The sequence below is a fragment of the Myiozetetes cayanensis genome, unplaced genomic scaffold, assembly GCF_022539395.1.
Source record: "Myiozetetes cayanensis isolate MyiCay16 unplaced genomic scaffold, myiCay2020 scf21, whole genome shotgun sequence".
In the NCBI taxonomy this organism is placed as follows: domain Eukaryota; kingdom Metazoa; phylum Chordata; class Aves; order Passeriformes; family Tyrannidae; genus Myiozetetes; species Myiozetetes cayanensis.
The window spans coordinates 55,906-81,477 of record NW_026087423.1 but is presented as its reverse complement, the minus strand read 5'-3'; the positions used below and the strand labels follow the sequence as shown (position 1 = coordinate 81,477).

At 44.9% G+C, this 25,572-nt stretch overlaps 1 protein-coding gene across 4 annotated transcripts in view; it reads right to left on the bottom strand.

The window, feature by feature from the left end:
* MORC2 (MORC family CW-type zinc finger 2) overlaps positions 1-20,281 on the bottom strand; it is a 51,787-nt gene extending 31,506 nt beyond the window's left edge. For 2 of the 4 annotated variants that reach the window (XM_050318444.1, XM_050318445.1), the window contains exons 1-8: positions 20,097-20,281; positions 13,861-13,914; positions 12,714-12,748; positions 11,684-11,752; positions 3,610-3,700; positions 1,955-2,063; positions 668-827; positions 474-585 (exon numbers count right to left, since the gene is read on the bottom strand). In XM_050318444.1, the coding sequence (XP_050174401.1) occupies positions 474-585; positions 668-827; positions 1,955-2,063; positions 3,610-3,700; positions 11,684-11,752; positions 12,714-12,748; positions 13,861-13,914; positions 20,097-20,164 (698 nt within the window). In that variant the 5' untranslated portion in view covers positions 20,165-20,281. Of the gene's footprint in view, positions 1-473; positions 586-667; positions 828-1,954; positions 2,064-3,605; positions 3,701-11,683; positions 11,753-12,713; positions 12,749-13,860; positions 13,915-20,096 lie in introns of those variants that run through there. The other 2 variants (XM_050318446.1, XM_050318447.1) reach the window with 2 other exon arrangements.
* Positions 20,282-25,572: the final 5,291 nt, after the last annotated feature.

Genomic DNA, 25,572 nt, shown 5'->3' with positions numbered 1-25,572 from the left:
AAGTCCAAGAACGGTCCCTGCTCCCAGACAGATGTGATTATACAACCCACCTGCCCCTCTGTACCATCCACCTATGGAGGCTGACCTGCACAGTGTCTCATGCTTTGCCATTTAATCCCAAAACTGAACAGCAATTTAGAAGCAGCACAGACTGAGGATGAAAATATTTTTGGTGAGTGTATAAAATTAAACCTATAGTTTAGGGCTCCTTGCTTTAAGGGGTCTAAAAGGCACTGAGTCTGCTGCTTTGGCTATACTGAGACCAGTTAGCACAGGTGTTCACCCAAAACACAGCCAAAACACCCGTGGGCTAACACACACATGAATCCCAAGCTACTACAGAATTAACTACAGATCTTCTAAATTATCCAGTTCACTACAGAAAGAGAAGCTTTAGAAAACCCCATGTACACACTATATAGCCAAACCCCACACCCAATTTGATCAGGGCCTGTAATACCGGTTATACTTACGTTCCCTCAGGGGGTGTTTCTGCCATCTGAATGTCTTGTGGGTCAGAAGTCACATCCAGCTCTGGTTCTCCATTATCCATTAGTTTGAGGTTAAAGATGATCACCAGGGTGCCTGAGCAAGTAACAAGACGGATCAGGCAAATCCCAGTCAAACTCCAAATACCTCACCCATGACCTGCACCATTCACATGTACCTTTCTCACCACGTATCTTACTGAACTGCTCCATCACTTCCCGTTCTGATTTGAAAGGGGAATACTTGTAAATGAGCTCCGTCTCAATAGCAAACTTCTCCATGTTGTCCGTCAAAGGTTCACGGCTCCGTGCATTCCAGGTGGGCAGGGGAACAATGACCTGCAAATCCCATTGTACTGAGAGTGACTCCAGCTCTCCCACTCCAGTCAGCCTCTCCTGTGGGTCACAGCCCAGTGACTTATCCCACCTGACAGCTCCCTAAGGCACCATGAGAGTCCTTTCCAGTTTTTCAGAGGTTTGCATGTCTGTCAAATGCTTGAAGATCCTCTTTGCCAGCCTCTGAGTTGCTTTCCTACAACACCAGTCTAGACTGAACCACTTCTGAGTCACCTGTATGGTACCAGCTACTCACACACACAATGACTTTTTCTCCCCTCCCCTTGTAGCAACTTTCATAACATTAAAAAGTCACTCAAACTTGCCTTTTTAAAAATGTAAACCTCTGGCTTCATTTCTCTCTTGAACTCAAACATCCTTCACTCATATTTATCCCGATCTCACTGTATTCTTTTTATAGGATTCTAGCAAGGTTACTGGTGGTTTCTATTATTCAGAGTAAAAATACAGATAGAACTATAAACTGCAGCTGCACAAAGGACTTTAGTTGTGGGTTAGTTGCCACCATGCACTCCCTACACTCCCTCCCTTACGACAGAAGATGTTTCCTGAGATACTATCCCAATGCAAATCTAAAACTTCAGTATCAGCCTTGCCTGGAGTAACATTGCCTGAGTTACCTATTAAGATATACAAGTTTTTCACAGGTTGAGCCACACTGACTTTTTACTAAAAAGAAGACTATCTGAAAGAAGAGACATGCCTGGAGTTTATGACCTGTAGGTAGCAACTTCAACAACATCTTTTATTCTCTACAGAAAATCAAGTCAGAGCAATAAATCTAAATACATCTCAAATTCAAATTCTGTGGGAAAAGGAAAATGTGAGAAGTCTGAGCATGTTCTGAACTCAGCAAAACCACCTTTAAGTGACTGAAACAAGCCCTTCAAACTTGCTATAGACTTCTCAAACACAATTAAAACCAAAAGGAAGAAATCTTTGATGAATTTGCAGAAGCCCCACAAGTATATCACTAAAAGAAAACCACACACTTGATCCTACAAGAGCGGCAACCAGTCCTTACACAGACCATTCTCCTGTGAGAGCTAGGCAAGTTCAGATGAGACAGCATTCACTATATTACTTCATTACAACAAGCACATGCAAACCTCATCGATGCCTTCTTCCTCATGGAATGTCCGTGACAAGAGGAGACAAGTCATGGTGTTGTCTTTCTTCGTGAACAGGACAAAATCCTTCCCAATCCGCATGGAACCCCTGCAGACAGAGGTGATGCTGTGTGTTACACCTGATGTACCACACTGTTCAGAACGCAGACCACTTTACTGAGGTTTCTTCCCATTATGTTCAATTATGAGATGTCAAAATCAAGTTAGGCAGAAGGGCAGAAACAGCAACTACCATTTCTCTCTAAACATCTCATTCCTTTCAGAAGGCATCTCAATCTAGACATTTTCACAGTGTTTCAAAACATTTAACACCAGTCACAATTAAAAGGTGCAGAAGTACAGCACGGCTCCTACTATGCAGTTTAAATAAAAAGAAAAAAAAATGAAAAAGGAAACTAGGGTGAGATATGACAGTAACCTTCAAAGCTCTGAGCAGAAATGTCAGTGAGAAAGCAAGTACAACCTCATTTCACTGTATCTGGAATGAATAGCAGCAATCTGGAGACAGAAAACTAATTTCCTAATATCTAACTAAAGCCTCATTGACACTTCAGCTAAGGTAGCTTAGCAGCTCATTGTCACAAAAAGGGAAAGTCCCATCTTCCTCCTCACTCTCCTATCCCAAATAGTGTCTTTGCATCTTCTCTGTTACCCTGTTACCAAACTGATCCAGAAAACCTTAACAGATAAGAATTGACATTGCACTGAAAGAGGTATCAGTCTCACATCAGTGCATTTGTCTTCAGACTGGCTTAAGGCCATACCACAGCAATACCACAGCTTACCCTTCACATGCTGGGGCTTCAGGCAGCATTTCTCAGCTGTAATACAGTACAACTCTTGTTCAAGGTTAAGAAGGGACACAGATATGTCCTGGAAGCACACAGCTCAGGATCCGGGATGTGTCCTGTGCTGCAGTTGAATCAACGCTGTCTCAAGATCCCCTAAATCCTGGGGTTTTTTTCCCCAAATTATAGAGTACTGCCAATTTCCCAGTAGGATGCGTATAATCAAGCCACACATGCCAGGACAGAGCAGAGCAGAGTAAGCCATAAAGCCCTCTAATTTTTCCAAAGACACAGCAAACATCTTCCTCTTTCCTAACAAATCCCCTCCAGCCAGATTTCCTTCCCACCTCTGTTCCTCTACACTTAATCCCACTCCTTCTCTCATTCCTTCCATCATTCCCCTTGTCCCTACTTTTGTTTGGTTTAAGAACAAAAATAAACAGTTAAAGTCCATCTGCCTTGCACGAGACAACTTTCCTACTGAGAGGCTGCAACATTATTTTGTTCTAATCTTATTACCTGGCTGCCGCAGGCATGTTTTTCAGATTATGGTTTGGTTTCCAGCTCTTTCATTATTTTTCCCTGGCTCTGACCTGTACCTTCTGTCTCACGCAAACATAGTGCCAAAATAGTGTCACTGGTTGTGGACAGCCTTCTTGGCCACTGGAGAACCACAGCAGATGTTGACAGAGCTCCTAGCCTACCAAACCAGGGAATCTTATTTAGAGTTCATCTGCTTTTTTTTTCTAGAAAAAAAGACATACACCTTCAAGCAAAAAGTACATTAACCAACCACCTGGCTTCTGACCTCCCCAACCTCAGGAGGCTGGCTTTTGTTATACCTACGATTTCAAGCCATTCCCATACTGCCCGATTTGAGTTGACTCCGGTGATCGCTTGGCTGATTTACCAAACTGGATAACACTGGCAGCTTCATCTGCAACAGGAGACAGGGAACAAAAAGAGCTTATTTTAATGTACAGACACAAACACACATCTTTTAGATAAAGAAGGAAGATAACTCCTTCACCAACCAGAAACAGTACAGAAAGACTATGGCATGAAAGAGGTCAAAAGTCCAAGCTGAAGTTCCATCCTGAAGCTGAACCACAGAGCCTTGTGAGGTGTGTGCTGCTCGAGGGCACTGACACTATCAGAAACTTTCTTACAGGTGCCATGATGTTGACAAAAAGAGTTTTTAAGTTCAGCCTAGTCCAGTGTTCCATCTGAACTGCATGAAGATGTTTCTTAAAAAAAAAAAAAATCCCTAAAAAGGCTCTGTTTATGTCCACCACAGTTATCAACACTCATAACCGGGACGCGGCAGCTCCGCTGCATCCCATGTCCCACTGACACCACACGCTTGAGAGCACTGGCACTAGAGCATAAGGTAGGACTATAAAAAGGTCAGGAATACAGAATAGACACTAGTATTTCTTCACAGTGCTGAACTGAATACTTTGGTTAATTAAAGCACTAGTAAGACACAAGCTAACTTTGGAAGCAGATTGCTGGAGCCCTGGCAGCAGGACAGCTGCGGGGAAAGGCAGTACGAGCAGGTCCCACAGCAATTAGTGGAGGATTTCATTAGCGCAGGACAAAATGGAAGGACACGATAGCTTTACAGCTGAGAGGGTTTGTCATTTTTAGTTCCAGCCTTTCTACTGTTCAAGGGATAAAGCCAAAATTTTAACATCATCCCTAGGACAGAATAATGATTCCTTTCCCTTCCCCCAAGAGATAGCAATCATTCCACCAGATGGTTTACTGGGAGAAAGGAAGTGCAATTCCAGAGACAAGGAACACAAAGTCCTTAACAGGAAGGCTAACAACAATTACAGCTCTCAAATGCATGCATAAGCTGTGACGGAGTACAGGACATCGCTCACCCCACCAGGCAGCTATGGGGAGGCTGAGCCCATGGACTGGCTAGTTTACAGCACACAGGAGACTCAGGCTCACCAGCAGTGACGGACAGTTTTACAGTAAGATATTCAGTACTAACAGCATTGGTCTGACATGGCATCACTGGGCTGGTGTCAGAATGCCATTTTCAGTTGAAATTATATTCAGATTTAAAGTCACAAATACAGCAGAGCAACTGTGCAAACCCCCTCGCTGCTTCAATTGTGGGTGTTCAGAACGGAGCTCCACAGCTATTCCAAAACCAACTTTGGACTACATGAGGGTACCTCTGCCTTTCCTTCAGCCTACTGTAGTATTTTCTAGCCAAAGAAAACATTGGAATATCTTGTATGTGAGATCTGGGTAAGGATGTCAATGATGACAATATTTTTATTATTATTATTATTGTTACTACTACTATTACTGCGTTATTTTTAAAGCCTGGTCAGGAAAGGGGATACAGAATATTCTGAGAAGAGAAAGACTATTGGAATCTTTTTGCTGTACAAACGTTTTTCAAAAACTAGTTTTAAGAAATCTTTAGGAAGCTAAAAAGTATAAAGAGTAATTACCCAAAGTATTTCCTCTTTTAGAAAAGGTGACCAGATGATTCATCACTCAATGCTGGGTGTTTGAAACCACCCTATAATGACTCTTCTTTCAGGGCAGAAAGATGAAGATGGTGCTGAGCAGAGGGGATTGTGGGGGAGCACCTCTCTGCTCCAGACCAAATGTCTTTGGGAGAGATTTAATCTTCACATCCTCTCAAGAATCAAGGTACAAATGAATTTTTTTTTCAGCCCTTTTGAGTTAAGGTTTTGGAGAGAGTTTCGCTTAAGGCTATTTTTAGTCACACAGGTTTTGTTTTGTCGTGTCTCAGAGATACTAGATTAAAAAAAGGCAAACTCCCTGGCAAGAAAAAGGAGGAGAGGGGGGGATCTATGCCCAACAGATGAGAGAAAAAACAAGTTGAAGAAATTCACTCAAGATGGCAGATTTGATCTTCAGAGCCCAAGAAATCAAGGGCATGTATAAAACGACTCTTCATAAGGAACATCAGACACCAAAGATGAAGGAACTGGCAGATGGAGTTGTCTAATTCCTGAGTGTTCCTGAAGTCAGACCTGGCTTCACCCTTTGAGGAAAGTCCTCTCATATCTCAAAGTTCTGCAGCTGAGAAAGAAGGTCTCGATCAGAGCAGAGAAAATCATCCTTCCTACCTTCTCCACAAATTCATCTGCTATATTCATATTAGGTAGAGTACTTGCAGCGGACTGAACAGCATCCTCAAAAGATATCCCAGAGCCAAAGAATCTAATTCACTACCTGGGGAAAATCAGCCTAAAGCAAAGTTGAGCTTTCCTTGGGACAGGGGGAAAAGGGAGAAGCTCCAAGGTTCTTTGTCACCATAACACAAGACACCAGCCCCATTTGGTGATGGCTGGAAACCACCAGTGATTAACAAATCACTTTGATATATGTTTTTGCAATTTATTTAAAAAATCTGTTAACCTGAGAGGAAATGTCAATGTTAAGTTAAAGATTAAGGTTTAACCTTAAATAAGGTTAAACAGACATTTTCCCCTGAGAACTGTGTAGACCACTCCCCTGAAAATGGTCTCCAAGAGTCTCTGCCCACACACACAAGTGTGTACACAATCCAAAAACAAGTGCTGAAATCCCAGTTACATTTAAACAGCGTTCCTCACCACTGTGAGCCTTGGATAAACAGCATTTTAAAAATATAATATCTAATAAAGTAACCAAGACACTAGTACTTAATTAACTGCTCCCAGGAACACAAAAACTGTTCTGAGTTTCCAAACTTCAAAAATACGGTTTAAAAGAGCAATAACTGATATACTTACTTCAATCTCTCAAAAAACAATGGAACGAGTCCTCTTAAAAAAGTATTACAAGCCAGCTGAGACTGCTGACTGGAATAAGTCAGCAGCGATTACCAAGGCAAGTCATTGATGATGACTGATGTGGTTGCCTTCTGCAAGGCAGCACTTTCTGTTCATGTGGAGATAGCTGTGTGTGTTGTTTGTCTGGACTTCAGCCAAGTGCTGGACACAGATTTCCACAGCCTGCTCCTGGACAAACTGGGGAGACACAGACCAGACAGGTGGTATGCAAGACAAGAAGGGGACTGGCTCACAGATTGTGCTCAGAGGTCATAATCAATGGTTTTCATTCTGGCTGGCAGCCTGTCACAAGTGGAGACCCCTGGGGATTGATGCTGTGCCCCATGCTGCTCAGTATCTCCATACAGGATCTGGATGATGGGATCAAAGACACCCAAACCAGCTTTGCTGATGGAGGTGAACTGGGCACATAGGGAAAGCTTTCTTAGAGACCTGAATAGGCTGGAATAGCGGGCAAGCAAGACCTGTCTGAAGTTCAAGGGAAGCGTAAGGTCCTGCACCTGAGATGAAATGACCCAAGAGCCCGGCACAGACTGGGATCTGCAGGGTGTGCGGAGCTGCCATGCTGGAAAGGACTCAGAGGTCCTGCTGGACAACAAGCCAAGCATGTTCGAGCAGTGTCCCATGACAGCGAAACAGGCAAACAGGGACAGTATCCATAGGGACACTGCCACAAAGATGGAGATGTGATCATCCCACTCAACTCCTTGCTTGTCAGGCCCCTCTGGCAGTACTCTGCCCAGTTCTGTCTCCTTAGTTCAGGAAAGGCACAGATAGACTTGACAAAGTGTGAAGGAGAAGGTGATCAGAGGGCTGGAGAGCCTGCCTTATGAGGAAAACTAGATCTCCTTCCTGGAGAAGAGAGGGCCCAGGGGGAATCTCATTATAGTATTCCAGTACTTGAAGGGTAGCTACAAAGAGGATGGAGGATCTCTCTTCCCTAGGAGCCACATGGAAAAAAAAAAGGGCAACAGTACAGGTTGCACTGTGAGAGGTTTCTTTTTAATATAAGTAAGAAATTTTTTAGAGATCAATCAATCAAGCCCTGGAACAACCCCCCAGTGATGTGGTGAAGTCTCCATCACTGGAGAGACAGGGTGCTAAATCATCTTCTCTCTTTCCCATGAAAGGAAGCAGATGATCTTTGAGGTCTTTTCCAACCTGAGCTGTTCCATGATTCTAAAATGCAAGTTATAGACTTCTTGTCTTTAATCGCTTAAGAACAACATTACAGACCACTTCCTTAATTAGTTGTTACACTTTTTCAACCTACAAGTTGACTCATTGAATCATTCAACCTGTATTTGATTCACTGAAGTCATGAAGCACCTGAAGGTGTGAGAGCCAGGCAGCAGGTAAAATTCTCAAGCCCAAGTATCCTCAGTAGTGATTCCACTGACAATCTGGGAAATGCTGACCTCAGATGGGCTGCACGAGAACTATTGTTCGGATTTATAATGGACTATCTAGTCCCTTATGAAAAAGCCAAACTTTTGGGCTAGTACTATCATCCTCTCTGTTGGGGGGAGGTGGGAGGGTGTTTACACTGGATATTAGGAAAAAGTTCTTCCCGTAGATGGTGACTGAGCAATGAATAGGTTTCTCAGGGCAGTGGTCACAGCACTAAGCCTAAGAGAGATCAAGGAGCATTTGGATAACACTCTCAGGCACATGATGGGATTTTGGGCTTGTCCAGTGCAGGGCCAGGAGCTGGACTTGATGATTCTTGTGGGTTTCTTCCAACTTGGGACATTCTATAATTCTGATATCTCCTTGTGAGACATGATGGTTCTTTTGAAAAGAGCTGTCCTGTGGCATCACTGAATCTTCAGACCTTTTGATAACTCATGACTCTACAGCATGAGATGTCTGTAGCTTGAGTAAAAATGTATTTTGATCTTCAGACCACGTAACCCAGAGTGATCATTAAGAGGGCCAATGCAGCAAGTACTCAATGCAACTTGAATCACTTGACAAACACTCCTCATTTTTAGAAATGAGGAGCTATCATTTGGCTTGCTAATCAGGAGCCATCAGACAGAGCACTCAAATCTGGCTGACTGCCTCGCTATACCTTTCTGTTTTCAGAGCTTGCCAAACATATCTAGAAACAGCCAGCACAGAACAAGTCCAATGAGAACAGCAATAGAGTAACACGGAGAACGTGTTAATGGAACGTTCAGAGCCTTCAGCTCTTCCCTCCATGTAGAAGTGCCCAGAGGCACTCATCCTCCCCAGATGGTGCCTCATCAAGCCTTCCAAGCTGTCCTTTCAGCGTACTTGGGAAGATCCCATGGGTTCCAACACACAGCGGTAAGTCATGGACTTACTCTTTTTAGCATGTCAGCTTTATCTAGGACAAAATTAATTCTTAATTAAAGCTATCATGCACAAAAATAAAACACTCCCAAGCTCTATGATTTCTGTTGAAGCAAGGTCTGTATGAAAGGAGAAAAGCCCAATAAAAGGTCTTCTGCTGACATCTCCTAAAGTCAGATAGGAGAACTGCAAGATGCCTTTAAAACTGGCAGGTCTGCATTACGAGAAACTAAAGTTCGGATCCCTACAGCCAGGGATGGAACCAAAGAAAGTCTCATGCAGGGAGCTTGGATTAAAGACTCTCCCCAGCTGCTTCTGTTCATGCTAACAGGTTCTTCGTGCTGTCCGTGCAGCACATGGTGCTTCCACCCAGCTGCCCTTGATCAAGTAACTTTCAAATACTCATCAAGCCTTAATGTGAATGCCCAGTGCTGAAGCCATGAAGATGTGATCAGAGTTAGACTGTGCATCAAACAATATACCTGAGATTACAGAAAATTAAGAAGGGTTTTCTTGAAAGTGCTAAACAACACTGCATAGTGATTTTACAATCTGAAAAGTGATGTCCTGGAAAGGGGCAAAGGTAACTTTACAGCCTAGGTAAAATTAAAAAAAAATAGTATCTAAAAAACCCAAATATAGTATTTTTTTTTCAGACGCATAATGAACCCAAATTTGATGCAAGCATAAGGACAGTCAAAGGACATGAATTACATGATATTTGCTGTATATGATACATAGTGCTGTGAAATACCACTACAACCCATAGCAGCTGCCAATCTCCCTGAGTATCCCTGCTTAACAGTCAGGATAAAATCCTTCAATATTTAGCTGAAAGAACAATCAAAAGAAGCAACTTAATACATAGCCAATACTTAAATCCCACTTTGTCACAAAACCAGCAATATGAAAGCAACAACAGTGTAAAAGCTGTCATGAAACTTGGTGGCATTAGAACAGACATCTGCCACCTTCTAGAGACAAACACGTAGTTTGCAAGACAGGCAGAAAAGGTTGTATCTCCTCTCCCTGATACAAGGGCTTGCAAAAAGGCCATGGTTCAGTCTTGGAGCTTTTTTTACAGATGAGGCTTTATTGCTTCCTTCAGTTCCATGGGTGGCAGAAAAATACTCTTGGAAGACCTGTTTAGCATTCCTAACTGTATTTCTAAGAATATACAGAATGTACCTAGAGTTCAAATAGATTCTTTCATGGAGGTCACAAATCTGTGTATCAAAGCGCTAACAAATGGAATGAAACATCTTGTATCTGTGCTGAGATAGAGTTCAGTCTCTCCATACTAGCCTGCATGGGGCTATGGTTTTGGATTTGTGCTTGAAAGAGTGTTGCTAATACAGGAATGTTTTCATTAGTGCTGAGTAGAGCTTACACAACACCAAAGCCTCTCCTGCTCCTCACACTGCCCCACCAGCAAGTAGGCTGGGGTGCACAAGTTGTTGGGAGGGGACAAAGCAAGGATGGCTGACCCCACCTGACCCAGGGGATATTCCAGACTATAACATAAAATCCTAGAATAGTCTGGATTAGAAGTGACCTTTAAAGACTATCTCATTCCAACCACCCTATCATAGGCAGGGACACCTTCCACTAGACCAGGTTGCTCCAGGCCTCATGAAACACAGTGTAATGCTCAGCAGATAAAGCTGGGGAAGAGGAAGGGGTCATGTTTGGTGTTATGGCATTCACCTTCCCAAGACACCGTTACCCATGATGGAGTCCTGCTCTCTTGGAGATGGCCAAACACATGTCCGTCCATGGGAAGTGGGGAATGAATTCCTTGGTTTGCTTTGCTTGTGTGCACAGCTTTTGCTTTCCCTATTAAACTGTCTTTATCTCAACCCATGAGTTTCCTCACTTTTACCCTCCTGACTCTCTCCATCACTCCACTGGAGGAGGAGTGAGCAGCTGTTTGGGGCTGAGTTGCCAGCTGGAGTTAAACTATGACAATATCACAAGAGGAACTAAAAGTATTGAGGGATCAGAACAAAAATGTTAGTTGTTGCTTATTTACCCACCTCCCTTGCCACCTTCAAAACCTCCCAGTATCACCCAACTTTTCTGTCCCGTTGAGAACTCCTCACAGGATGATTTACCAGCCCTCAAGACTGAAAGAAGGTGGTGGGGGTTGACAGTAAGCTCAGTGATGCTGAAGCAAAGCAGGAGAGCTTTTAGGTTTCTCCTGCTAGATATAACACTGATTTACATAAATCCTTATAACAAGGCAGAAGTACACGTTACATTCTTCTCATATTCCTAAGATTTTATATTGTCCAGTCTTAATCTCCGTCACAATGCTAATGATGAAACAACGGTAAAGTGCTTTCAAAGCTGAGTCTTCAATTTCCACTATGACACACCTTCTGACTAGAGCTGAGATACACTGACCACCTGGCAGCCACTGATGGGGAAAAGGCTTATGCCCATCAGAGCTTGTGCTTGTTCCCTGTCTGGCTACACTATTCTCCCTTCAGCCCCAAGGCCAATTTTGGTGTACTGGAAAACTACAGGCCAGGCTGACCCAACTCTATAATGCAGCAAAACAATTTTCTTTTGACCAGATTAGTTTTCTGAACTGAAGAAGTGAATGGTTTTATATACAACATGGTACAGAAGAACCAGTGCAGTGGCAGGATCACGCATACAGGCATGAAATATACCCTTTTCAACAGAACTAAGATGTTAATTCAGCTTAAGATATAACATGAAACCTCAGCTTGCAAATGCAAGTGTAATTTCCTGTCACTTACTTGAATCCATTCCTGTTCCATCATCCAAAAAACACAGCATGAATCCACCTCTTAGGTCCTCTCGTTGCTCTGCAAGAGAAGGGTCATTCAGTGCTCCCACAAGCAAAAGTTAAAAGTTCCATAAAATGGGATTGGTGTTAACAACAAAAGTAACACAACAAATGGGACTTTCACAACACCAGTATGGCTAAGCTGTAAGAAAGAGCACCGGATTTTTGTTACAGAATGACTAAGAACTTCTGCACTTTACAAGTGTACTGTGATAGCTGATTTCTTAAGCACCCAGTAAAAACTGCAACTCACTTCACCTGACCTCAATTGAAGGCTGACCTAAGTGCTTCTCCAAGGTATTTGTAAAGGTACTTCTTTTTGAAAGGCAACAGGCACTGAGGCGCAGGAGAAATGGTAGTCAAACAGAATTATTTACATTGGAAAAGATCCTGAAGATCATCAAGTCTAACCAAAAACCTAACACGACTGAGTTCACTAAACCATGTCCCTAAGCACCATATCTACATATCTTTTAAATATGGTCAGATGGTGACTCCACAACTGCTCTGGGCAGCCTGTTCCAGTGTCTGACCATCCCTTCAGTGAAGAAACTTCCCCTAGCATCCAATCTAAAAATCCCCTGCCACAACTTGAGGCTATTTCCTCTTGTTCCTATCACTTGTTACCTAAAAGAAGAGCCCAACACCCACCTGGTTCCACCCTCCTGTCAGGGAGTTGTAGACAGCCAGAAGGTCCCCCCTCGAACCTCCTTTTCTCCTGGCTGAGCCCCTCCAACTCCCTCAGCTCCTCCTCACCATACTTGTTCTCCAGACCCTCCCCCAGCTCCCCTGCCCTTCCCTGGACATGCTCCAGCTCCTCCATGTCTTTCTTGTCATGAGGGGCCTAAAACTGACCCCAGGATTGGGGCATAATCACCCGCCCTCTTATTGTATCAGGGACAACACACATTTGCAGCCTAAATCCAAGTTAACTACTGACTTAATTGCTGACATGCAAGGAAGCAGCAGGAGCGACTTACCAGTATAAATGTCTATTCTCGTGGCATCTGCATCTCTACAAAGCAATAAAAACACAATTGTTATTCAAATGTCTAAGAGAAACTAGGCCAAAATCCAGGCACATGTAATCATTTCCAAAATAGGCTGGTTTCACAGATCAAAGTCCACAGACCCACAGCCAGCACTGACAGAAAATTAAAAGGCATATTTTCCTATCTTTTGCCTACTTGAACTTAAACTCTAGCACAAGACATTGCTGGCATACAACCAGATCTGGTGACAGGGAGTAACACTGGCTTTTTAACAGAAGTCATATTGCAGCCAGGGGATCAAACAAGCACACACTTCTGAGCTCCCTCCTGTATGAAACAAACCTACAGTTTTTCTGTCAAGCTGCCTATCAAAGGTTTTCTAGCTCCACAAAAAGCTCCATCCCTATACATACAAGGTTGTTACAGGAAGCTGTCATTGGAAGACCACTGAAGTGAAATCCTTCACACACTGCATCCACCCCTGTATTTGAAAGTCCAGCACTACTGTCCTCTTCTCAAACTAACCTTGGTTTGCTGACCAGAGGAGTGCAGCTATTACGCTGTAACGAAATCCCACTTGACAAATGCCAAAGCCACTGTCATTTTTGTACCTCCAGCCCAGCTGCCTCCTTTCTGGAGGACAACTTCTCCGTAGCCAAAGGAGAACCAAGAGGTCAAGGGGAAACCACCCCAAAGACCCTACTTTTCACTACCTTGTAGCAACAGTGAACACAGCACCAGCCCACAAAGAGCTGATTCCCTACACAGAGGTTTTCCTGCACAGAAATCCCCCAGTTTCAGCTCTTTACATCACGAACTACAGTGTGACAAGTCATGTTTGAGAGAAAACAATTCCAAAATATTTCCGTAATGCCTCTTGAGAGTCCTTGTCCAGCTCAAGAGAAAAGCATGTGAAGCTGGGGATGCAGCTATAGGATAGATTCCCATTTTTAGGGGGTAGATGTGGCAGCGTAAGAAGAGCAAGTGAAATATTCATACTAAATTTCAGCGACTCCTATCTTGTATTTTTTGTAAATTCGATTAGAAGTGAAAATTGCTCAAGATCAACTAATGGCCAGGTGAATTAAATCTTAACCAAAGTTACCTTGGGAATTACATAGTCTCAGGTACGTACCTGGCATTATCTACAAGTTCAGCAAGGGCACCAAACAAGAACTCATGGGTAGTTCTGGAATAAAACACAGAAATCAGCAGGGTTACAGCAACACTTAAAAAGAGAGACCTTTAAATAAACAAGAATCTCAACCACATTTTAAACAAATCCAATCAAATGTCTACCACACTGTCTGGTTGACAGGCTAGGAATGAGCAATTTACTGTCTCCCAGAGGCAGCCAGACAGCAGCCAGGCTTCCTCAAACTGCAGCTCAATATGGTCTAAAACGTACAGCAGGTATGCAGACCCAACAGAGAAAATGATGGACCCAATGAACCAGCCTATGACAGAAAACAATTCATGGAAATCCTTAGTTGACATCATTGAAATCATTGACAGGTCTTTTTAGAGCAACTAAACACTGCCTATATGTAAACACAGACAGGTCAGAGTTATCACACAATCACAGAATGGTTTGGGTTGAAAGGGACCTGAAGGCTCATTTCATTCCAATCCCCCTCCCTGCCATGGGCAGGGATACCTTCCATTATGCCAGATTGCTCCAAGTCCTGACCAGCCTAGCCTTGAACACTTTCAGGTATGAGGTAGACACAGCTGCTCTGGACAACAAGACATAGACAACATTATGCAAAAGGTCAGTCTCTCCCATATACACAGTCTCATTGCTGAAGTTATTTCTGACAGGAAAAAGCTTCGGGATCCTTGGGAGACTTCCAATAGCTGCAACTGCTGCTAATCCAGACAGCCTTCTAACACCACTGTACCACAACACCTTCCCAACTCCATGCTAAAATCATGAACCCAGCTACCACTTCAGCACAATCTCAAGAGCCACGTTTAGTTTCCAGCCTCTTAGCTGCCATGTCTTAGAAGCAGCTTGGAAGCCATTAGTTATGTGCCTCAACACTGAAGGAAGATACATGGTGAGAAACCTTAAGGAGCTAATAAAAATCATTACAATATATTGTCTGCCAATGTAAATGCCATATCTCTGCTTAGTGCCCAAACTGGCAACCTGGCTTCAAAATCTAACAATTATTTCAAACGTAGATGAGCCTTACTGACCGTAATATTAACAGCAGCTGTAAGACCTGAAGAAATAGCTGCTGGGACTTGTTGCTCCTGTAAGATGTTTGATGGAGAGATCAAGGCCTCAGAAACTGGTTTTATCAACGTCTTTCAGTTTGCACAAAGCCCTCCCAAACAACCTGTTCTCACTACTACACAAACAGGCCAACAGGTGACTAAACAGAAGATACTTATTTCTATTTTCAGCTTTACCAGAACAGACACATAGGTACTTCCCACATATAAAATACATAGCAGTCCACACTGCTAGTAACAACAAAATGAGCTTTCGTATCCATCTTCAATGTCATCACACCAAACCCACCAACTCAGCTCCAGTCAGAGGTAAAACACATCAGCCTTCAAAGTTATCACTAGGACCATGGGAATCAAGATTTCCATCTTTGCAAGCTCCCACTTGCCCATGCAGAGACAAGACAGATGGGAATAGTGTTTAGAAGACTATCTATCCAATCAGAAAGCTTCTACAGAAATGCAATCCTGCTGTTTTTTCCTTTGAGCGAGATTTCCTGCTGTCCTGGTTTCAGCAGAGTAGAGTAAATTTTCTTCTCAGTAGCTGTTACAGTGCTGTTTTGGATTTAGTGTGAGAATAACATACAGATATTTTGGTTGTTGCCAAGCCATGAGTACCGTAAGTCAAAGACTTTTCAGTGTCCCAAGCTCTGCTAGTCAGCTGTGCAAGAACCTGGGGGGGGACCATAGTCAGGACACCTGACCCAAACCAGACAGAGGGATATTCCATACCACGGAATATCCTGTTCAGTGTATAAACCGGAGGGAGCTGGCCCAGAGGGGCCAATCCCTGCTGGGAGATGGACTGGGCACAGGTCAGCAGAGGCTTAACAATTGTACTGGGCATCATTTGACTTTCTTGGGCTTTATTCCTCTCTCTTTCCTATTATTACCATATCTTAATTTACTTCAATTTTTGAACTGTTCTTATCTCAGCTCATGGGTTTTAACCTTTTTCTAATTCGCCTCCCCATTCCACTGGGGTAGTGAAAGAGAAGTTGCGTGGGACAATTGCAGATTTCAAGCACTCTTGAGTTTACAAGCAGCTACTCAGCTCCACAAACCAACATCCCAGAAGTTTATTTAGGAAGTAACCCGTAAGCAAATGGATGCTTTAGCATTAGTAACTACGCTTCATTAGCAGTTTTTACTCCACAATTTAAAGAATACTTCAAAGACGCAAATAAGATACAAATAAGGATTTCCAAAGAAAGATGCTGGAACAAAACAGCGGACAACAGCTGTAGGTGGTAAAAGAGGCAAGAAAACATCTCCACGTAGCCTGACACCATACTGAACTTGAACATCTCCCAAAACTGCAACCTCTCAAGCTGACAAAGGGAAACCATGCTACAAGCAAGTGAAATTCACTCCAGCTATTTATCACTAATAAAAATGAATATAAAGTATAAAGATCTTCAGTTTATGAATCTCAACACACTTGTCACTATCTAACTAAAGTCACGTGAAGTGCTTTGGCCTGGTTCAATCAACTAATTTTAACAAACCCCATAGTCTTGTCTTACAGTCAAGAATGCCTCAAATACTTCACAACCAGCACGATCAACTAATGATAATTTCTCCCACCTCTCAAAAAAAGTTTGGGATTACTTTACTTGCAACACAAGTTTAAAAAACACGAGGCAAGCTCTTGCCAAAATGAAGTCTTTTCAGAGCTTCAAGTAAACTGGAAATATCTGAGCATAAGTTAGACAGCAACCAGCATCAGAGCGTTTGAAATACAACTACTACTGGTCATACAAGAGATAAAACAACACATGGAAGGGAGGGAAGTGTTATCAAAATCCAGAGTCTCAGCAACAGCTCATCTTTGGCAGGTAGACTGGCTCAGACCTTCCCATAACTTCTATTTGAGCCAGCTCCATGCAGGAGCACAGGCTTGACAGGGAACAAACAGGCAGTCCAATGCTGCTAATTTATTGAAACATAAGTTACAAAAGGTCAAGTCAGACTGCTCCAGAACATGACTGGCTTCAAACATCTCTACAAACAATCATTTGGAGTAATGCGCCAAGAGAAGCTAAGCTTGTCTTGTGAGCAGTTCCTACAGGATCACCCCTCTTTGAACCCAGTTTGACTCTGGACCCTGCATAATCAGACAAGTACCTAATTACTAATGAGACACATAAGACTTCAATTTTGTTCTAAAAGAGGTCACATCTGGGAAAATGTGGGGTTTTCTTTGCACGTGTGTTAGGAACAGGAGCTATCCTCTTAGTACTCTGCACTCCTTTTCAGGCCAGAACAGAAAACAAACACAAGAAGCAGCAGAGTTTGGAGGGTGGGGAGATGTTTGTAGTCTATTATTACTAGTTTTCCTCAAGCCCACCATTCAGTCATCTTGAAGTCTGTCTGAGTGACCTTCTTCCATTCCAGCTGTATTCAATGGGACAAGTCTAGTTACAGGAAACCATTAAAGTTCCATCACAAGCTAAAGGCTACCTACCGCTAGAACACAATTTCAGGTGTTTGACTTTTAACAAACTCCTTCAGATGTTTATTACAAATATTCAAAATATACAGACAGAAGTTCTTTGGGCTCAGGTCTGCTTTTGGGTTCATCTCAATGAATGACTTTGGAAGTATCCTAAAGTAGGAGCATTTAATTCTTAAGGAAAACCAATGTGAAGGCAAGCAGATGGCTCTGCGAAGTCATAAAAACAATGCACAGGTAATTTTCACGTGCTTATGTACAGTGGTTTTCATTCTAGGATCCAAAAGGACTTTCACACAGAATCATAAGGGTTGGAAAAGAACTTTAAAGGTCACCTAGTCCAACACCGCTGCCACAACCAGACACCTTTCCCTAGCCCACGTTGCTCCAAGCCCCGTCAAACCCAGCCTTGGACACTTCCAGGGATGGGGCAGCCACAGCTTTTCTGGGCAATCTGTGCCAGAGCCTCATCATCATCTCAGCGAAGAAGTTCTTTCTTATATCTAGTCTAAATCTACACTCTTCTAGTTTAAAACTATTATCCTCTGTCCTGTTGCTACAGGACCTACTAAAAAGTCTGTCCCCCCTCAACTATTCATCATCTAAAGTGCCTGGAAAAGCACAGTGGTGTTTTTATTTTAAAAAAAAATATGGTAACTGAAATTATTCATATACATGCTGTGAAACTTGCTATCACACACAGAACCATTAAACAGCTATTGTAAAGATCTGCTGCAAGTCCTCAAGTTCAGAGACCAGATCAACGGTCTCCTGCAAAGCACTTCAGACTGAGTGTTCTGGGTTAGACATAACAAAACTTCTCCTAAAAAAGGTCTTACAAAAGAAGAAAAAAAAAAAAGTCATGGTTTCCTTCTGCACTCTAACAGCCAGATGGCTGGCCTTTAACTGCAATTTGAAGAACTTCTACCTCTTTGACTATTAGAACACTTTTAGCACTGAACTAGAATTTATCTGGGATGGGATGGTCTTCCTCGGCAAGAGAGAAATGTCCAAAAGACCAGTCTCCTCTATGAAAAGCCCTATGCTGGTTTTGGGCTGTTTTGAGGTATGGGTGTGGTTTTTTCGGTCATTGTTTTGTTGGAAGAGCACGAAGGTTGTTTGTGATGGCTTGGTTTGGGGTTTTGGTTTTAAATGACTTCCACTGTTTCCATTCCCATTCTCAGGGAAGCATTTGGCTTATGCACTGATTCCCATAATCTCAGAAGGCTTTTTGCTCGTGATGGACAAGAAGCCCCAGCTTTGTCTCATCCAAGAATCAGCTTCCAGCTCCTCCCAACAATTTGGTCATGCAGGTATCACTGCAGACATACAGAACACCACAAGCAGACCAGCAGCATAAGCACAGTGGCAACATGAAGTAGCTTTAATATACTTGAGGACAGCATCAACACCTCAGTCTTTTCTGCAGCACAGATGTTATCTTCTTAAAAAGAGTTCTGGAGTTCTGAAGGCAAACACAAACTTCTGACTGAGCTCTACCATACAATCTTCTAATCCATAAAAAAGACCGTCTTTTGCAGCTGGACACCAGAATTTCACAAATCACCACAGCACTAGGACATGACTCAGTATTGTCCACCTTCAGGCATCAGACTGTTCACTCTCCACCAGCTGGGCCAGAGAGCAAGGCCACAGGACACAGACCCAAGGGTGATATGGAGCTGTTACTAGGTTTATTCTCCTGTACAACAGCCCTTTGCTTTTCTGATCCTGAAAAGAAAGGGACCGTAATGTTCTTGGCATACATATGAGAGATTAGTCTTGGTTGTTCTTGCAGATGAATCTTGTTTACCAACAAAACCAGACAGATCTACTTTGAAATCAAGTTGCTCATGTCTCTGTGCCATCTGCAAACCCCTGTGGTCCTTCACAAATTGAAAAGGGAAGCAAAAAGCTAAACTTGCACTTAGTTTCTTCTTCTATTGATGGATAACACTAAGAGTCAATTCTTCCGCAGAACATCAGGGGACAATCTTAGGCTGGTGACCAACTCATCAAAATGAAGTAATGCCAAGTGTGGTTCCACACTGTTCTTCCAGGTCAATTCGGGAAGAACAAGTACTTTCTTTCATTTTCTCTGTACGTGGCAACTACAAGGCTTAGGAGTGGCAGGCAGGTCTCAACAGGTGCCTGACCCCACAAAGCACTGTTTTCTGGTAGTGCTTCCCATTTTCTAGACATGTACTCAGAAGAGCCTCATTTTAAACAAGGGCTTTGCCTCTTCTCAGGATGTGTTATTTTGGGGATTCATTGGTAACATGCAAAAATCTGATTGGAAGAAAACTGTCACATTCCTGTTGAAAATAAACCTGCACAACACATGCGGGCATGCACGAAGCCAGATGCCACAGTGGGATGGCGGTTGGCACAGCAGCGCATGTGCTGCTCACAGAGGCACGGCTGCAGGGGTCGGGCTGCCCGAGGGGCCCCTCCGTTCCCCCCAGGGCCTACCGTCCCCACACACCGGCTTTCCATGACCCGTGGACCCGCCTACGGTGTGACAGCCGGGCCTGGAGGGACCACGAGGTGCCCGGGCCAAGGGCAGGGAGACCCCTCTGCCCGTCGGCCCATGCGGCTTCGGCCGGGCGCACCACGCTGACCCGTCGCCCCAAGAAGGCCAGGTGTCGCGGGCCCGCCCCGCCGCAGCCGATACTCACGAGTTGGTGTGCAGGTACTCGAAGGTGAGCTGGGCTCGGTTCAAGCTGCTGTAATTGCCCAGGGACATGGCGGCGGCCGTCACCGGGGCCGGGCTCGGGCCCCGACCCGCGCCGCGTGCGTCGGCGGTCGCGCGCGCCTCGAGGCCTCCCCGCCCCCTGCCAGTCACAGTCCCCGCAGGGCGGCTGGCGCTGTGCCGCGCTGTGCCGCGCTATGCCGTGCCGTGCCGTGCCACCCCGCGCCACCCCGCGCCACCCCCACCGCTGCCCCCCCACGCCCCAGGCCCCGCTTTGTCTCCGCCGCGCCGCGACCGCTCCCCGCGTTGCCGCAACGGCCCCCGCGGGGGTGGGGCCACGCGGCCACCACCCATTGGCCGGGCCGCGGCACGTGACGGGAGGGTCCCGGCGCGGCCAATGCGGGCTCTGCGCCATCGCGTGAGGGGCGCGCGCGGCCGGGAGGGAGCGGCTGCGGTGAGCGGTGAGCGGTGAGCGGTGAGCGGTGAGCGGTGAGCGGTGAGCGGTGAGCGGCTGCGGTGAGCGGTGAGCGGTGAGCGGTGAGCGGTGAGCGGCTGCGGTGAGCGGTGAGCGTGCGGTGAGCGAGTGAATGCACGGTGAGTGCGCGGTGGGTGAGCGAGCGCGCGGTGAGAGAGTGAATGCACGGTGAGTGCGCGGTGAGCGGGGCCGCCCCGGGACCCCCATGGAGCTCCCCCCCCCGCTCGTAACATTCCCCCGGGACCCCAGGGGACTCCTTCCCCAGGCTCCGCCCCGGCGGCAGCCGCCGAGCACCAGAGCGCCGCGGGAGCGGCCGCCACGGCCTCCCTAGGACGGCCGGGCCGGAGGCCGCGCGGTGGGGCCGCCCGAGGCCGCCCGGCAGCGAGAATCATGTCCGGCCCTGGGCGGACGCGCCGGAGCGGGGCGGCCCCATGGCCGCGGGGCCGGCGAGGAGCGGGGGTACCCCAGTTGACGGTGACCGCGGAGTGCCGGAGCGGAGCAGGGGAGGCCCCTCATTCCCAGACGGTGGGAGCGGCTCCGAAACGCAAGTGGATGGGAGGATCCCGCCGCTGAACCCCTCCGGAGGCTCTGCGCGGAGCTCGGCGGGCGGCGGTCCCGCGGTGCTGGTGAAGGCTCCAGGAAGTCACCGAGGAGAAGCGCCTGAACGTGCCCGTACTTACTAGAAAACATTAATAGAGACGGTTTATAAAATCGTTCTTGCTTCAGTCCTGTGTCTTTCGTTCATCTTGAAATGCCAAGGGATTGAGCTCAAGAGCTGTCCTCTCTGTGTCCTGCAGACACCTTGTGCCCCCAAACTATAGCCTGAACCCAGAAGCCCAGAAGGCCACGAGTACTTTGCTGAACACTTGAGTGGAGTAACACACCCCATTTTCCTTCTGAAATGGACACTGAAAAAAATGGCTACTTCTCCCGTGTCTTGGATAATAGGAATCTGAACTAAAGATCCAAAACTGAAGGAATTCAGTCTGTGCAGAAATTGATGTGGTGTATTTCTTCTTGAAGAATGTCCAGCAAGAATTAAACGTGTAAGATTGCAGATTTATAAAGAATAAATATTATTTGATATTTTATTTATAGGACATCATGGGGAAAAGTAAAGAAAGAAGCACTTTATCTGAAGATTTTCCAGCAATAAATCTAATACATCAGGAAAAAAAAAAAGTATGGGAGTTGGGAAGGGAAGGATATGAGGTGACTTTAGTGCAGCCTTTCAGTACCTGCAGGGGCTCGAAGGGAGCTGGAGAGGGACTTTGGACAAGGGGAATGGCTTTAAACTGGAGGGTAGGAAGACATTGTCCCCTGTGAGGGTGGGGAGGCCCTGGCACAGGTTGCCCAGAGAAGCTTTGGCTGCCCCATCCCTGGAAGTGTCCAAGGCCAGGTCGGACGGGGCTTCAAGCAGCCTGGGCTAGTGGAAGGTGTCCCTGCCCATGGCAGGGGGTGGGATGAGATGAGCCTTCAGGTCCCTTCCAACCCAAACCATCCCATGACTCTGTGGTATCCAAGCTAGGTGGTGAAAAGTCAAATCTGTTAATCATGATTGGTGAATGGTTAAAACCTGAGTTTCATATTTGAGGTTTTTGGCCCTCATCCCTAGTGGTGTATGAGCCTGTTCTGCCACGTCTATAGCTTTGGCCTGAGAAATTCACTTGCCAGTGCAGCATTTAGTTCTGTTCATTCTCAGTTCAGCCTGTTCACATCTAAAGATGCCTTCAGGCCAGGAAGTTGTGTCCTTCCTGCTGACAGGAATTTCTCTGTATGTTCTTGTGTAATCATCAAAAGAATCAATGCGTACGTGCGTGCAGGCCTTATCTGAAAAGCTGCACACAGCAGGACATCAAAGGTGCATGAAAGAATGGGGAAAATTACTGGCAAGAACTGTACTTACGTGTCATTAGGTTTATGACAATAATCAACATGCGTCTTTTAAGGATTGTAGCATCATCTGTTGTGCTCAGCTTTTATTTTTTCACCTTTCAGTCAATATAAGCAGCAGATGTTCAAAAGCAATATAAATCCCATCAGCATAAAGGCAAAGTAGCTACCCAGATACATGTTCGTGAGGAACATGAACCTGAACTTAAGCATCTCATCAGCCTTGTCCTCTTAGGTACTCTAAGCATCTCTGTTCCTAGCATCATCTTGCCTTCAGGGAGGAACTAGTGTTCCTTTCCTGACATTGGAGAGATTGACAACATCATCCTAGTACTGCAGTGCTGTGGAACAGAGCAGTTGGACACCTTGCTGCTCCTGTGAGATCTGACCTGTTTCAAGGGAGGGCTGACTGGATGCCAGTCCTTTTCACGCGTCCCTTGGGAGAAGACCGGTACTTGGCAGTTCCATTTCATTTTCCCAGTCCCAAGGCAGGAAATTGCTCATTTTCATCCTGCTACTTGGTGGTGGTGAATTCCATGTCTTTTTTATTTCCTTTGATGAAAATGAAGTGAAAATTAAATTCTTACACTTTCCATAGCTGTTCTGCAGTAGGTTTCAGGCATGTTACTGACTCCTGCTTTTTGGTCTCTTTTGCCCAAGTCTAGAAAGGATTGTATCTTTCTTTGTTTGCTGACTCTCTGAACCACCAGACTTTGTTCCAAGATGTAATGAAATGAATTTACCTTTTGCAAAGCACCATTTGGATCAGGCCATAGCTCTGCCTTGGCCATGGCAGAGCTATGCTTTGGTAGGAACCTCTCTGTCTGTGGATGGAGAGATAACAGACTCATTCAGCCTGTGTGCTGCTGCTGCAAATTGCTGAATTCATCAGTATTTTGGAGATGGAAGTCTTCCCACTGCAAATTCACATTTATCCTCTTTTGGGGCAGCACTTTTATGTTGGAAGCTCTCTCCCCAAACTTTGTTTCCATAGTTGTAGGTCTTTCAGATATACTGGTTATGACAGGCAACCTCGGGTTTTTTTCCTTCTGCTACTGGAACCATTTCCATGACTTTCTGTTCAGCACCAGGTCTCCTCAGTATCTCTTACATGTATCTATACATATATCAGCAATATCTCTGCAAGATCTCATACAATAATGGGCAAAACAAATCTGGCTGCTCAGGTGTCACAGGTAGTACCCCCCCACACACCCTTGAAGGCTCTCAGTGCAGTAGAAAGCAGCAGTTTGCTCTGGTGCACGTAACTTTCATGATAAATGACCTGTGGGTTGGTTGGTTGTCCAACCTGTACGTGTTGAGGTTAGGGCAAACTGTACTGCTCTTCTTTAAGCCTAAGGCTGAGTTTCTTACTCTGAAATAATCCCCAAATCCCCTTGTAAAACTAGTCTTGATTCCACACTGGTCAAAGTCTGTGTTTCTAGACTGTGGTATGAGAGTTCCTGTGCAGTCCCATGTGGTGGTTGCTGGGTCCTTACCCTGGCATGGTGTTTTGCTAAGCCTCTTTCCACTAAGTCCAGGCCATAGCCTGAGATTGTTGAATAGTTTATTTATGTGGCCATTGTTCTGCAAGTTGAAGGTAACTGCTTCTACACCTGTGTGAGCCTTGAGTCAACAATTATTCCTTGTCTACCCTATAATTTAAGAAACCAGATTTCCAAGCCAGTATTTAATGCATGAGTCACCATGGCAAGTACTAGATTATGAACCAGACAAGTGCTATGAGTGCAGCAAAGTATCTTCTCCCCCATGAGGTCTCCTGAGTTAACTGTTTGTGGCTTCATTACGTGTTTATGCACATGAAGAAATGTAAACCTTTGTATTGTAGAAATGGGGTTTTCACTGTCAGAGTGAAATAATCTGCGGGCAGTGGAAAAAAATATGAGAGATCACCAGTATTCCTCAGGGGTTTACTGGTCCTTCCTTTATCCTTCATTTTTATGGAAGGAAAAAATGGTATTGCCTTTGGGTGCAAGGTCCTCTGTATATGTCATGACAGAAGCTGCTGAAGTTCTAGGTTGGTGCTGTTCTACTGAGTGTTCACCTTGGTACTTCTTAAAAAGTTGGATGCAGTTACAGGCATAGTAACTGGGATCTCTTTTCCATTGCCCTGAGTTTATAGAAGGAATTTCAAAGCACCTTCCTTTAATGGGCTGTGAAATCGTCATGTTGCCTTGCAGCTTTTTGGTTTGTTCCGTCATACTGTGCCACGTGCTGGCTCTGCTGCGTGATGAGTCCTGATGATCTGTCTGTACAGAATGGGAACTTCGTCCATGAAATACATTGCTGCCTTCAAACAGCATGAGGTGTTCTTCTTTAAATCAGGCGTACCGATCTCACAGAGAAGTACCTGCATTATTCATTAAAACATTCTGCCTTTTCTTGGGCATGAGTTGCATCTCTGTGTCAACTCAATACAAGGCAGGAACACAACCCTGAACTCAAGAATTTAGAAGGAAGTGTTTTTCTGCTGGCTTCTCTTAGTAAGAAGTTATTCCCTGTGTGACCTGGGACAGCCCTGTTTCTTGTGTTTGTAGCCACATCTTCCCAGCCTCTCCATCATTCATGTCAACTAGCAGAACAGTTTGCTGACTAAATGTAATAGAGTCATGAAGTGAGATGTCTCTTCATGGAAGTGTCTTTTTTTCTATGCTGGGAGGTCTAAATAATGCCATTCTTCTTGTCTGGAACAGTAATTTAATGCACAGTTGGTGTGTCAGTCCTCACAAGACATGCAGGCCAAGATGTTCAAAGGCAAGATGTGTGGTAGGTACTGGCATAACAGTTCAGAGGCCTTTTCTGTAGTGCCAAGTGTCGGCCTCTTGCTGCTTTGTCTTCAGGGAAAGCCACACCATCGATTTAAATTCACTATTTCAGTCTAGGTACCACTCTCAGTGAGACACTGGATGTCAGAAATTACTTTGTAAATGAGATTGCAGAAGAGTAGAAAGCGTAAGAGTAGGTGAGAGCAGAAAGACAGTGAGAACCAGGAAATTTTCAGTGGGAAGGTGAAGGGGGAAAATTTTCCACTGCCAGTTGGGCTCCCATTGTCCCGAGTCCAAGTTTGATTAAT